This window comes from Ursus americanus, chromosome X, assembly GCF_024610735.1.
Source record: "Ursus americanus isolate L20-20 chromosome X, mUrsAme1.1.p, whole genome shotgun sequence".
NCBI classification, from domain to species: domain Eukaryota; kingdom Metazoa; phylum Chordata; class Mammalia; order Carnivora; family Ursidae; genus Ursus; species Ursus americanus.
In genome coordinates, this window is record NC_142164.1 from 84,959,324 (window position 1) to 84,974,236 (window position 14,913).

The 14,913-nt window shown below is 35.7% G+C and overlaps 1 protein-coding gene across 7 annotated transcripts in view; it reads right to left on the minus strand.

Annotated features, from left to right (window-relative positions):
* The window catches only part of KDM6A (lysine demethylase 6A), a 201,829-nt gene that overhangs the window by 46,150 nt on the left and 140,766 nt on the right, over window positions 1-14,913 (minus strand). Inside the window, exons 10-17 of one of the 7 annotated variants that reach the window (XM_045812868.2) lie at window positions 12,005-12,131; window positions 7,096-7,194; window positions 6,723-6,942; window positions 6,029-6,163; window positions 5,424-5,579; window positions 4,766-4,861; window positions 3,724-3,825; window positions 2,670-3,065 (exon numbers count right to left, since the gene is read on the minus strand). In XM_045812868.2, coding sequence (XP_045668824.2) covers window positions 2,670-3,065; window positions 3,724-3,825; window positions 4,766-4,861; window positions 5,424-5,579; window positions 6,029-6,163; window positions 6,723-6,942; window positions 7,096-7,194; window positions 12,005-12,131 — 1,331 coding nt within the window. The remainder of the gene's footprint in view (window positions 1-2,669; window positions 3,066-3,723; window positions 3,826-4,765; window positions 4,862-5,423; window positions 5,580-6,028; window positions 6,164-6,722; window positions 6,943-7,095; window positions 7,195-12,004; window positions 12,132-14,913) is intronic. The other 6 variants (XM_045812870.2, XM_045812871.2, XM_045812869.2 and 3 more) reach the window with 6 other exon arrangements.

The following is a 14,913-nucleotide window of genomic DNA, read 5'->3' on the forward strand; positions in this document are numbered from 1 at the left end:
TTTTCCCATTTTATGTTGAAGCCAACTACAGTTAGGCTTTTGCCCCCACCAATCCACTGAAATTGTTCTCATCCAAATGTTTTCTGTAAAGTGTCATACAGAAAATATTTTAGGCTTTGTGGGCCATATAGTCTGTTACACATTTTTTTTTTAAAGAAATGCAAAATCCATTCTTCATTTGTGGGCTGTAAAAACAAAAACAGTAACAAAAGCAGCTCGTGGTCATGGGGTAGATTTGGCTTGTGCCCCTTAGTTTTTCCTGGCCCCAGCAATTCACCAAATACCTCAGATGGTCAATTCCCAGTCCTTACCTTACCAGGCCAACGAGCACTGTATGATTTATACTTTGATCATGCTTTCCTCCTTGAAAGAGTTTCTTCACTTGGTTTCCAGGGCATCACTCATATTCTCCTGTATCTCCTACTGCCTCACAGGTCACTCCTCTTCTAGCCTCGTTTGCTAGTTCTTCAATTTCCCGACCTACTACACTGGAATGCCCCCAAGGCTTGCGGCCTTGAGTTCTTCTTTCCTCCATCTACTGCCCCCCACCCCCTACCTGCCGCCCCCATGAGCTCACCCAGACTCACGAATCCCCTGAGGTAGGTCAGGCTAGCTTGGACTCCTCTCTTTCACACCCCACTCTATCAGCTAATCCCATCAGTTCTACCTTCCAAATGAACCCAAAAGCTGACCACTTCTATTGCTGCCATTCTGGGTCTAGACACCACCGTCTCTTAATTTGGCTTATAGCAATAATCTCCAAATCTGTCACATCATTTCTACCTTTGCTTCCTTTAGTCTATCTACAGAGTACCAGAGAGAATCTAGTTAAAAACTAAGTTAGATCATGTTACTCCTCCATTCAAAAACCCCTTACAGTTTCCCATGTAACACAATAAAAATCCAATACCCCTTATAGTAGCTTACCAGGCTGAACATGATTCACACGGTCTGTTTCCAGCTGGACCACATTTACCTCCCTTCTCACCCTTAGCTGGCCTGGCTCAGCCATGCTTGCCCCCTTGATTTAAAGCCTCAAAAAATGCAGAACACACTCCAACCTTAGGGCCTACTGCTCCTTGCTGCTCCCTGGGCTTGGAACACTCTTACCACAAATACCTTCAAGGCATGTAACTCTTTAAGGTCTTTATTCAAATGTCGCCTTCCAGTGAAGCCTTCCCTGACCTTTCTATGTATAATTGTGAATTCTCTACTACTGATCTCTAGTACTCCCCAGCTCCCCTTTCTAATACACTTTTCCAGAGAACTAATCATATCATTACCTAATATTCTATATATAATGCTTGTTTATTTTTTTTAACCTGCATGAATTAAGACATGTTTGCTTTTTTACCCCCAGAACCTCAAATAGGACATGGATACATTAGGTGCTCAACATTTAAGGATAACTACTAATCATTCTAGAAGAGATGGTCCCACCAACAGTAGCGCTTTAGGAATAAACTTAAAAGTTTTAGAAAAAGAACTTATCTTGGTTTGACCAATAATATAAGGCCAACCAGAAATAAGTCAAATATTTCTCACAGTAGACTAATAAAAGTACAAATAATTTGGCAATATGTGTTAGCAACACTTTTTTTTGATGCTTACTCTTTGACCCTTCAGTTCCACTCTGAAACATCCCTTCCAAGGAAACAATCTAAAACATAGGAAAAACTATGTGCATAATATTTAGAAGTAAAAACTTAGAAATTATGTCTAACAGTGAACTGAGTAAAATATGACACATATCTTTGACAGAAATAATGTTCATGTGGGGCGCCTGGGTGGCACAGCGGTTAAGCGTCTGCCTTCGGCTCAGGGCGTGATCCCGGCGTTATGGGATCGAGCCCCACATCAGGCTCCTACGCTATGAGCCTGCTTCTTCCTCTCCCACTCCCCCTGCTTGTGTTCCCTCTCTCACTGGCTGTCTCTATCTCTGTCGAATAAATAAATAAAATCTTTAAAAAAAAAAAAAAAGAAATAATGTTCATGAAATCTACTATTCTGTTTTGAATACTTCAGTGGCTCCACTTTGCCTTCAGGACAAATCAGGCACTACCTTCCTCAGCCTGATATTTCGCCCTTCCCCTCTTCATAATCTATACTCTAGGCACACTTCAACAGTTCTCTCCCCTCCCAAATTCTCCAATTTCTGGAGACTCTTAACATCTTAGTTTATGTGCCCTCCTATGGCAGCACTTTTTACCAAAGTCATGCTTCATAGTAATTTATGGTAACTGCTTCTTTAATGGTTTTTGCCTACCACAGTGAATACCTAAAACTCAGCATAAGCACCTGATCTTAAGTAGGCATTATATGTAGAAATGAACTAAATAACATTACATAAATGTGTATGCCGTTGTAAATTAACAGAACGTTTTGGGGGACTGTATGATCTATTTTTTCTTTTGGGAAGTTCCAAGATTGTGTGGGTGTGTGCATGCGTGCTTGTATGGGGAGAATTTTATAATGGAAAAGAAAATATACTCGGGTGTGTGTGTGGGTGTGTGTGTATAGGGAGTCAAAATATAGTTAATAACATTATAATACTATAAAATGCTTATAAAAACAGTTGCTCAAACTTCTTTTTCCTCTCAAAATGCATAAAACCAAATAAAGACAACTATTATATGAGCAGCCAACAAGGCAGCTAGTCCTTCTATTACCTGAGTGGAGTTAGATAGTTGGTTTTTCCACGGCTCCTCTGCGCTGCTGGTCAGGTTTGTGCGGTTATGAGGTAGAGTGAGTGCGTTTCGCTGCAGGTAAGGCACGTTTCCATTACTTCCACTTCCCGTTATGTGATTATTGCCTATCAAAATAGTGTCTGTACTCCCCAGCGTTCTGGATGTGCTACAGGGAACATGGCCTGTAGAAAAGGGTCCATTGGCCAAAGGCTGCCCAGGACAGGCAGGGCGGACTCCAGGCTGAGAGACGCTAGGCACTCTGGTCAGAGCAAGCTGTGGCTGCTGGCCAGAGACTGAGTTTGTAGGCAGTGATGAGTCAGCTGTTGGCCCATTAGGAATTCCAGTAGATCGTACCTGTGCAACTCCTGTTTGTCTCATCTGTCAAAAAGCAAATGAAAAATATATGCTGCTTATGTGGCCCATAAGGTAGAGAACCAGAATATAAAGGTGTGTAACCAGCTAATCTCTGATTTTACCCTGACTTTTAATTTCTCTAGGTTGAAAAATACACACTTTCAAAAACAAGAAATTGTGTTTGTTCATATTTAGATTAGCTCCCTCAGAAAAGCTGAAATCTGTTTTGAGAAACATCCCTTCAGTAATGATAAAAGAAAGCAGCTGAAAATTATGAAAACTCTGGAATTTATAGGTCTCTTCCCCAAGCAGAAAACAGGGGATCTCAAATTTTCTTTTTATTTTATTTATATGCCAGAACCTCCAAACTAAACAAGTCCTGAGAACCTCACCTCAGTTTAGGATAGTTTGTTAAGTATTAAATAATATAAATAAACCCTTAGAACATAGGCAAAAGAGCATGTAAATAAGTAACAAGATACCAAGTCTTGCGCTCAAAATTAAATTTACAGCTGTTTTTACCTAAAAATCTCTGTCCATTATTAGTATTTTAAGAAGCAAGATTACTAAATTCCACCAAATACTGGCAGAAAGAAGTGGGCACGAACATGCTCTAAAAGGATGTTTTAGTCAAGAAAAAAAAAATGCTAACAAATTTTAGGGAAAAAAATGCTATACACACTTGGTGTTGCTGCATTAAGACAAACTGACTTTCCAGCTGTTCCAGCATCAGTTTCTGTGCTGGATTTAAGTTATTTCTATTTGCACGGAGCTGTTCCAAGTGCTAGAAGAAGAAGAAAGGAGAATACAGTCAAAGGCATATCTAAGAAACCAGCTCAAGCTCACTATTCTAAGCAACTTTGTCCTGACTAGACCAACTCAGAACTGCTATCTAGTCAAAGATATGGATTCCTGATCAACAGCAATCAACCCCAAGATGAAGCCCTTAAAGAAGTTTGAGAAAGTAAGAAGTAAACATTCACCTAAAGAAGTTTACTATAATGTGATATTTGAGACAAATGGGCATAAAATTTTACTCGTCAGTACAGTGTTTTTCAGTATTCACAAAGAAAGTTCTTTAAGCTTAAAAATGCATCATGTCAAGTACATTCAAAGCAGCACTGTTTGGAATAGGAAAAGTCTGAAGACAGCCTGACTGTCTAAAACTAGTGCTCTGCTTAAAGAAAGGTGTGACATCTACATAAAGAAGTATGCTGTAGCCATAAAAGAACAAAGAAGCTCTTTATATACTGACCTGGAAAGGTCTGTATAAATACATTAACAATATATATAGCATTCTACCATTTGTGTAAAAAAGGAGAAAAATAACAACATATGAGAGAAGGAGGATGCATATTTGCTTATCCATGCATGACATATCTCAGGAAAAGATAGGTGAACTAATAACACGGACTGGCTGTGAGGAGGAGAACTAAGTGGGTAGGAGCAGGAACTGGAAGAATTTACTCTGTTTAGCCTATAATCATATTGGTGCAGTTTGAACCATGTGAATATATCGCCTATTTAAAAATAAAACTAAAAATAAGTGAAAAATCAAGAATAAATTATCCCATTACTCTGATAAATGTGGGTTCATTTTGCTTATGTGCGTATTAATTAGATTTATTGTCACTCAACCTTAAGAATACTTAAAAATTTAAAGTTTACCGCTTCTACTCTTTTTTAAGAGGAAAAACAATCTGTCAAAAGTGTATCTTACATACCTGTAATTTCTGTGGTGTCAAACACCACGAATGAGCTTGTTGCTGTACTGGAGGATGTGACACTGCATGGCCACTACTCCAATTATCAGAAGTATTCTGAGGAAAATTGATAAAAAAAAAAAAAAATTAAAGAATATTTGGTTAAATCCATGGAGTTAACAATAATGACTAATGAAGGCCAGATGACTATGAATTGGAATATTACATATAAAAATGTTATGACATTAAATTCTTTTAAAAATAATTTTACATGCGTAACAAATTTGGGAGATCATAAATTTAAAACAAAAATATTCTTTAATAAGCCACCCAAAAAGGCCCACCCCTAAACTATGGCCCAAATGGCTAACCTAAACACCATGCTGTCCACTAGATCCAACAATAAATTTATCTCAATGTCAGGAGGAAGTGATGATGAAAAGTGTGTTGAAATCTTAACGGCAGGGAGATGAATAAAATGATTTGATGAATGCAAATTTATTCCTACTTTCTATATTTAATATGATGCTAAGAATCTGGGATGGAAAAACTCAAACCTTTCACTCTTTGATGTCCACAAATTTAAAATAAAGGACAGGAGATAGTCAAACTGCACAAGTTCAGGGCAGTTGGGAGTTTCCTTTTTGACTGGGGTTTTCTATTTCTCTAAAACATATACCTTTGTTGGACTAGATGTTCTTTTCCTCTTGGCAGGACTGGACAGGTCATCTACTTGGCTAGAAGGAATCATGTGTAGTGGCAAGGACTGCTGTGAAATTGGTGTTTGACTGAGGCCTACTACAGGTTCAGTATTTGGATGATGAGGTTTACATGCCTAAGAATCACAGAAGGAAGACAAAAATAGGGTTCTATATATTCTTAGTTCATTCCTTCAAATTATAAAACTTTACAAACTGCATATTTTTCAAAGCTATGTGGACATCGCTGATTGCAATTATTGAAAATCAAAATCAAATGAATCATCAATGGAGGAATGTGTACCTTCCTTTGAAAAACTGCTTCTAAAAATTAAACAAACCACTGCAGCATTATTTTAAGAAATCTCCTTCAAAATCATGAAAATGCACAAAGGTTCTAAATTGGCACCCCAAAACTTCTTCCCATATCAGAGGGAGTTTTATTTTGATCTAGATTCCCTTCATAATTACAGCAAAAGGCTTTTCATTAATAAAAGCCTCCTGTTTAGTAAAATACGCTTGACCACTACAGATTGAAAAGAACCCTTACAGCTGGGCACCTGCAGAACATAACCCAACTTCTCACCTGCTGTGCTGTGTTCATGGCACCCTGCCTGGAGGTAAGCTCTGCGGGGATTGGTAGGCTCCACGCCTCCTCAATACTAGGAAGTAATTTAGTTTTATTCTGTAGACTACCTTGTGGAAGGTTACACAACTGAGCCTAGGAAAAATTATGTAAAAAGCAAATTTAACACAAGCCTACTTGAGTAAGAGCAAGTCCACTAAATCTTCCTAAATGCTATAACTAATTGTTTTTAAAAGAAAATAGATTCTTAATTTGGGGTTTCAGAAAGATACTAAGTATAAAGAGGGTAACCGGAATATAAACCTTTGTGAGAATTAAAACAAAGCTGAGCTCTGTTTTCAGAGTTCTCATAGCTGTCTTCTCATGAAACTCCAAGCAAGAGTGAAAGACAGTGTTTGTGTTCTTTTCTCTAAAATGCTATGACAACTTAAAAATGTAGACAGCACATAGAAAAAAATTATGTAAATTAATATGCATCAACAGTAAATGTGCAAAAGAGCATCTTTTAAATACTGCATATCTTACTTAAAATGAAGAGTAAAATAATATTACAAGCTATGGTATGTTTACAAAATATGGAAACAAATTATAGACATCAAAACACAACTAGACAAACTTTCCAGCCACCCGCCTCCTGCCTGAGTGTCATGGGGAAACATGTGCCTTTAAAAAACTGTTATTTAAAAAGTTTTACCTGTAAATACTTAATTCGTGCTGCAAGTGCAGAGGTATTACTACAACTTTTGCTTCTGGTTGCATTTAAGTAGCATTTAATGGCATCCTGAGGCTGGTTGCAGGATTCGTAGAGTGTGCCTAGGTCCATCCAGGCTGCAGCATGGCCATGGTCCAACTGTACAGCACAAATGTAAGCCTGTAAAGCATCCATAGGCTGATTTTGCTGCTGATACAGCACGCTAGAAAGAGAAAGTCAGGGGGGAAAAAAAAAAAAAAGGTCAACTAAGAAGAACTACTTAGCTTCTCACGTGATATTAACTACCAAGTATATTACAAGTGATGCAACTGTTGTATATCAAGTATAAAACCATTATTTTTATATAACGTCTTACCCTATTGAACACCACGTGTCTGCACTTGCTTCTGATTTATCAATAGACTGCCTGTAAGATATAAAGGCATCCTGAACTTTCCCAATACTTGAATAGCACCTGAGAGGGGAGGGGGAAAAAAATCCAGACAATTCCATTAATACTAATTAATTTTCTGAAAAATGGACTACATATATCAAAGCAAATAAAAATCCTAATAAGCTAACATATTTCTATGAATGTGTATACATATATAAAATTATAATGTACATAATTAACCATTCAGTAAACTATATTACAGTTTATCTGATAAGTGCTAAAGCATGCCGCATTAATGAACAATATTAAAATCATTAAAGGCCGTATTACTTCAATATCATATAGAGAGTTGAAAGCGCACACGTGCACACACATGCACCTGCCATTCCACTTAAATAGCTTGATCTATTTATATAGCTTATGTTCAGTAAGAATACAGAGTTAAAAACCAAGAAAACCATTCTATGTTGGTAAGACTTGCTGAATCAGATTTCAGTTCTCCTTTCCTAAATAATAACCATGAGGTCAATCATTCTGTAATTCGTAAAAAATACAAACATTAAGATGCCGGTAAAATCAAGCTAACTATCAAAAACAGTAATAATAAGGTGAGTGCAATATTTCACGACACGTAAGGGTAGCAAGGTATGATTAAAGTTTCAAGGACCTGTCATTTTCTTAATGCAGATGTACTGGATGGATACACAGAGCAGCAGCTGAAACTATAAATACAGAAATTATCTTCTTAGTGCTTGGCACTAAGGAAAAAAGAAAAAACAAAACCCAGTCCCTGCCTTCAAGGAGTTTACAATTTAGTTGAGGATTGAAGACACATTACAAATGTCATGATGCCGTTATCATATGGCTGACACAGACAAGAACCTGTATGAGAATTTAGGGTAGAAGACACCACAATACACACTATAGGATTTAGGAAAAGCAAGAAAGGGAAGGATAACACTAAGGAATTTGAATGTGCATAGATGCATATCGTTTAGAACAGTAACGAACAGTGATTACCAAATATCAGCCAGTATATGGCAATCTGGCCGTGAAAATAAAATGGAAAAATAACATATACTTACATACATAAATTTTCCATTAAACTAATTAATATTTATATTGCAACCAACTTACTGTGAAATACAACTGGCTGAGTAAACAGCAAAAAATTCTTAAATATATTTAGATCCCCATAATTATTCTTTGAAATTTTACTAATTTATGTAATCCAAAGTCTGGGAATCACTGATTCAGACAGAGAAGATGAGAGAAGGCATTTCAAAATGTTGAACAGTATGAGCAAAACCTAATGTATAGAAGACAGCACAGATACAGAGTAGAGAATTATCAATCCAGCCCAAGGATAACCTGAAGTTTTTGTTCTTCTAACAAGAGAAATGGCACCAAGAAAGCACTTCACAGGAATATTAATCTGCTAAAAATGTGTAGGAATAAACTGAAAGGAAAATAAATTATGGACAGTAAAAAAGAAGGCAGCGATACTCACTTGTTTGGAACAGGCCAAAATTGGGGTAAAAGTAATGAAAATGGCAAGAAAGAAAAAGAAAGGAGAAACAGTAAACCAAAAAGACAGATAAAGACTTTGTGACCAACTGATTAGACATCCATGGGGGGGGGGGTATAACTTAGATTTAAGCCTGAGCAAAGAGAGTGTAAAAAAATGCATAAATAAAAGGTGACCTCACTGGCAAAACTAAAAGGAGAGGAGATGGTCTGGAAAAGAATATAATGAATGAGGTCTGAAATATGCTTACTTTGATGTGAGGTGAGAACACTAAAATGGGTAATATTTGGTAAAGAACAGGAGATGTGGTCCTGAAATTTAATACCGTGAAATATAGAGCTCTAGATTTGGAATTCATCCACATAGAAGAGAGGGTTTAAGAACATAGGACACCTACAAGGGAGAGGTGAAAATAAGCCTAAGGAATCACTCATCTTGTGGATTGGGCAATAAGAAATGTCAGTGTCTGAGACAGAGAAGGCAGGGTCAGAGAGTGCCTGCAAACTTTTAGGAAGGGAGAATTCAGGAGAAGTCATTAACAATGCCAAATAGGGACAGACACCACAAAGGAAGGAATTGCTTAACAGATAGTAGAAAATACATTCTGTTTGTTGTTGTTAAACCAAAGCCAAATTTCAGATTTATAGACAAATTTACCCAACCACTGGGAGGAATAAGCCGTAATTCCCCAAACCAATGTTTTCACATTCCATTCCTACAAAGTGAAAGTAGGAAACCAATGTGCCCAAATGCAGATGTCCCAGTCCAACCACCAACCACTTTTCCTCTAATAAAACTTAACTAAGTTCTCCTGAGACAGCCTTGCGTCTCTGAAATAGCAATGAGTGAACCAAGGCTCTAGTTCGTGTTCTGATTTAGTTACCTGTGTGCTGCAACCCTGGACAAAACATTTACTCCTCTGAACTCACTTCGTATTATCTATAAAATGACAGGGTTTACAGAGTGAAGCAGTTGACCTCCCTGGTCCCTCCTAGCTCTAACATTCTATAGTTCTGTGATAACAAAGTCAGTGATTAGTACTAGTATAAGAGCATTACCACATTACCCTTGTATTATAATATATACATGCCAAATGACATCTTCAACACAGGCCTGAATGCAAAGGTAAGTAGTAAAAAGCCTTAGAAATATTAGGGTCATCAAATCCCAAAGTTGCTTACTGACACTTGAGGTCTCCATTCAGAGCTTTAATAACTTTTAAAATATATATTATTTATAAAAATTTTCTCACAACAAAAAGGATTAGAAGCAACACATCAGAAGGCAGTGAAGGAAGTCAAAAAAAGTAAACATCAACGAAAAAAGTCTAAAACAATTGTCGGATTATGTTATTACGGCTAAAAAAAAAATGAACATCTAACATGATAATCTCAAACTCCAAAACGAATTAGACTGAGGTAAGTAAACTTTATTTGAGAAATCGTAAATCATGTTGTATATCTGGAAAATTTTATCTGAAAAGATTCAAATAAAAGCATCTCGGTGGCTTAAAATGTAGTCAGTTAACTAAAATTTAAAAAAAAAAAAAAAACCTCCTGTGGAATACTGCTCACTGAACTGAAAATTACAGCATTACTAAAATAGTAATTTTAGATGTTTAAATGCCTAGAATTTTTTTTAAGTATACTAAAAGACATCAACACTACTGTATTGTATTAAATTACTAATCTTTATTTTAGGTCAAAAGGAAAATACACACGCCTTTTAACCTATATTAAAATAAATTTTCATATATAAATGTTAACACTAGAGGTGATGACTAGGCAGCCCCTACTTCCCAGTACTGGACCTCCTTTCCAGTCCCTGTATGAAGCCGCCCACTGTGCAACACTAACGCTAGCAATGGTGCTGGCTCCAAAGTTCAGTCAGTTCATTTATCCCATTTATTGAATAGCCACTTTGCTAGGTGAGAATATACAAAATGGTAAGATCCAGTTTCTGCTCCCAAATATCTTCAGTGAAAGAGAAAAACAAAGTTTGGACTCTCAAGCTTTACTAGTGAGCAACCCAAATTAGATGATTTTATAAGCCTTGGAAGGCATTGGAAAATTTCTGCTAAAACTACGTACTTTCCCAGCCAACTCTTATTGTACATTATTAATGACTAACCAAAAAAATTTTTTTTAATCTTAATATTACTCCATCTCATAGAAACACATTTTGCTGAATTTAAAGGAAAAACAAAACCATACAAAATACTAAAACTTAGTATGATTATATGGAAAACTCAAAGAGCTTAAAATTAAAACAAAATAGGATAATTTCAAAAGAAATTATAAAATTGAAACCTTCAGGGTGAAAAGGTACCGAACAGCCTATAACAAGGATTTCTCAACCTCAGTGCTACTGACATTTTGGGTCAGGTAATTTTTTGTCCTAGAGGCCTGTCCCACTAGATGCCTATAGCATTCCCTGTAGTTGTGATAACCAAATATCTCCACACATTATAAAATGTTCCCTATGGGACAAAATAGTCCCCTACAAAGACTAACAATCTAACATAATCCTCTTAATAGGTTAAAAGAAAACTGAAGCACCAAAAAGTTTAACCGTACCATCCACGATTCCACATACAGTAGCCTAACCGAGACCTGAATCCAAGTCTCTCAACTCCTAGTACACTGATCTTTCCATCATACCACAAAAGCTAAAACCAGTTAGGAACCAAAACACAATCGAATAATGGCCCAAAAATATAATCTATCAGATACATATACAAAAGGCATATTTCAGATAATCAGTAAGCACAATTTTGGCATTTAAAGTACAGAGAAAAGTTTACAGACTTGCAGAAAACTATTTTCATTATGTCACTTCTCCTTTCCAACAAATCCACTAATAATGTATCTACTTTCTCACTGTGAGATGTCAAGTATAAGTGATTTGAGACCTACTATTTATCAAATTATGTCCATTCTAATGTACATATCATTATTCAAAATTACAAATAGCAAGGTCCCATTGGCTACTGGTGGTCACCAGGCAGAATGAGAAATTCTGTTCTGTTAAACAGACATAAAAGAAAATACTAGAAATCAGAAGAAAGGGCATTTAAATACTAGAATGAAGAACTACTTTCTGTTAAGACTCCTTAAAAACCAGCAATAATTCAAGCCAAATGAAAATCCAACAAGCAAAATAAGAAATGTCCCAACAGACCATGCTGGGAAAAAACTACCACATTCAGAAGTTTTCTTTTATTTAACTTCCAGAAATCTTCGTGATAATATATTTAAAAAGGAAAATACACTGATCAGGTTATAAATGTAAACAAACATTTAAGCTCATAATTCAAATCTCTTAGCTAGAATAAACAAAAGCAAAACTTAAGTATAGTCTCACCTTCCGAGGAAATACCAGGACTGGCCAGAATTAGGATCTGCTTCCAAGGACTTTTGGAGATACTGAATAGCATAGCTTTCCTTGGTGGCTTTATCTCCCAGAAGATCCACAGTGTGATGCATCCAACCTACAGTAAATGATGAAAAAATACTTACCTACATGACTTAATTGTTGTTCAGTTTTTAAGAATACCAAGTAGAAAACACATAAGTAAAAATATTCTTTTTTCAATTTATTCATTTAGTTTGGCATACACATTCCCAAAATTCAGAACTGCTAATTCTGATCATAAGGAAGTCTAGTTCTCACAGGAAGGTACAGTCAAACCTATAAAGAACTTTATTCCGGAGAAACTGAAATGATATTAAGCACTGATTTAACACTTAGTAGATTACAAACAACAGTTCCTCTTCTCTAATTCTGGTATTTGAAAAAATTCCAAGTTATGAAACAAAGGATATAAAGATGTTCAATCTTATTCAGTGCTCTATGTAAAACTTTATGTACATTTTAAGACTCTCCAAGACAGTCTATTAACCCAATGTTTATTTCCAAGGAATAAATATAAGACTATTTAATCAATGATAGCTCAGAGCACAACACACACATATAACCTTGCCTCACTGGCATTGGCCACATACGTTCACAACTTATCTAAAATAAAAACTATGAAGCATTCGACAATTATTTAAAAAACAAAAACTATCTAAGGCTAAGAAAAGTATATTCAAGTGGCGTAAATAAGAATGGTATAAAAAGGGTACCACGAATGTTTAATAAATAAATTTAGATAGTGCATAATCTCAATTTTATGTAGAATCTCAAAAAGCTGAATTCACAGAAGCAGATAGTAGAATGGTGGTTACCAGGAATGGGGAGGTAGGGGAAATGGGGAGATACTGGTCTAAGGGTACAAAGTTGCTGTTATGTAGGATGAGTAAGCCTAGAGTAATGTGCAGCAGAATGACTGTAGTTAATAATACTGTAATATATACTGGAAATTTGCGGAGAGAGTAGGTTCTGGGTGCTCCCACCACACACAAACAAATGGTAACTATGTGAGGAGATGGATCTGTTGACTGGCCTGACAATACTAATCATTTCACTATGTACAGATATATCAAAACATCATGCTGTACACCTTAAATATGCACAATTTTTACAGGACTGGGAAGAGGGAAGGGGCAAAGGGCAAGGGCAAGGCAAGGGCTATCTAAGCAGTCAAAAGACTGGATCATGGAATACTGTATCCTAAAACCTAACACACAGGAATAATTTGGTTTAATTTGCTAGGGAAATTATATTTCAGTTGTGGATCAATTCAAGTGCATAAGATCAGCTCTGATCTTTGTATATAGTCCATATTATATATATATATATATATATATATATATATATATATATATATATATATATATATATATATATAACAAATAAGGACCCTTATTTTCTGATATTTATTATAGTTGCTGTGCTCCAAAAGATATTTCAAGATTGAGTTACTATGTTTTATGGAAATGCACGTCAATCACACGTTGACGTTTATTCGTCTGTTCCTCCATTATTCCCTATTACCAGTAAGAATGGAACCCACAGCAACAAGCTCTAAAAGGAACTGCTCAAGCAGCAGTGACAAGCAAGTAGGAAGGACTGATGTGCAGGCGTAAGTAAGACTTAATTAGGAGAAGTATTTTTCCTTTCGAAAGCACGAAAGTTTATTATACTTACACACTCTGAAATATGGTAAGCCAATGCCAAAGAGGACAGGTGATTCAGACATAATCCAAAATTATTTCAATTTATTTCCTGAATTTAAAAGGTGTATGCATTTTTGCTATTGACATATTCTTCACTGCAGCTAAAATGCATTAAAAACTTACAAATAGTGTGGATTTAAAAAAAAAGTTCATATTCAAATATTAGCTGAATGGGTAAGCTGCCTTATGCTAAAGGCATCACTTTGTTCTTTTTACTTAACACAAAACCTTTCTTTACTGTACTAGTAAGCTTGTTTAAAAATTTTTTTAAGATTTCATTTATTTATTTGAGAGAGCGCCTGTGCCCATGTGAGTGGAGGAGGGACAGAGAGAGGGCTAAACTTGTTTTAAAGATACAAATTCACACTATTCAAACATGACCTGTAAACTTATTTAAAAAATACTCAAATACTTCCACAATTTTTAAAAGTATGGATAACTCAAGTAAAATTCTAACCAGAGATTAAATTAAAAAACAGAAGTTTTATATTAAGGCAATGTTCTCATTTTGTATAATAAATCATATATGTATCAATATCATGATGATCAGTGAAAAAATCTGGGCTTAAATGATTTTAAAATTATATAAAAATGGTCACATTATGAAAATATTTGTATTACTACATGTTGGTTAAAAATTAAGAATAAATTATTTGCCCAGACCAAAAACAAATAAACAAAAGCTGGGGGGTGGGGGAACCCAAATAACAAATACATACAAGAAACATGATTCAATAACTACACAACAAAACTAAATGCAGGGAACTCAATCACAATCTTCTTGGTCACTGTGACATATTACATCCAAATGACTACATTTCTTCATCCTTAACATTAGACTAGATTATTGCATGTGTACAAAAACACTACACTGTTAGATGTTCCACAACTTTTATATGAAATGTTTTAGTTAATATTATTGACAGAGCTATGAAAGCAAGCTCACCAACCACCAAGTGACTTTAGGTCAATCACTTACCTTCATTCAGTGCTAAGCATATCTGGCACAAAGGAAGTATTCAAGCCCCCTTCACCCACAGGTTAAGTACTAGAGAATAATTCTGTAAATTTAAAAGGACTAGCTATACTGAAGAACTGAAATGAGATGGACAATGCTTGGCAAAAGATAGAAATATGCTCAGTTCAGATTAA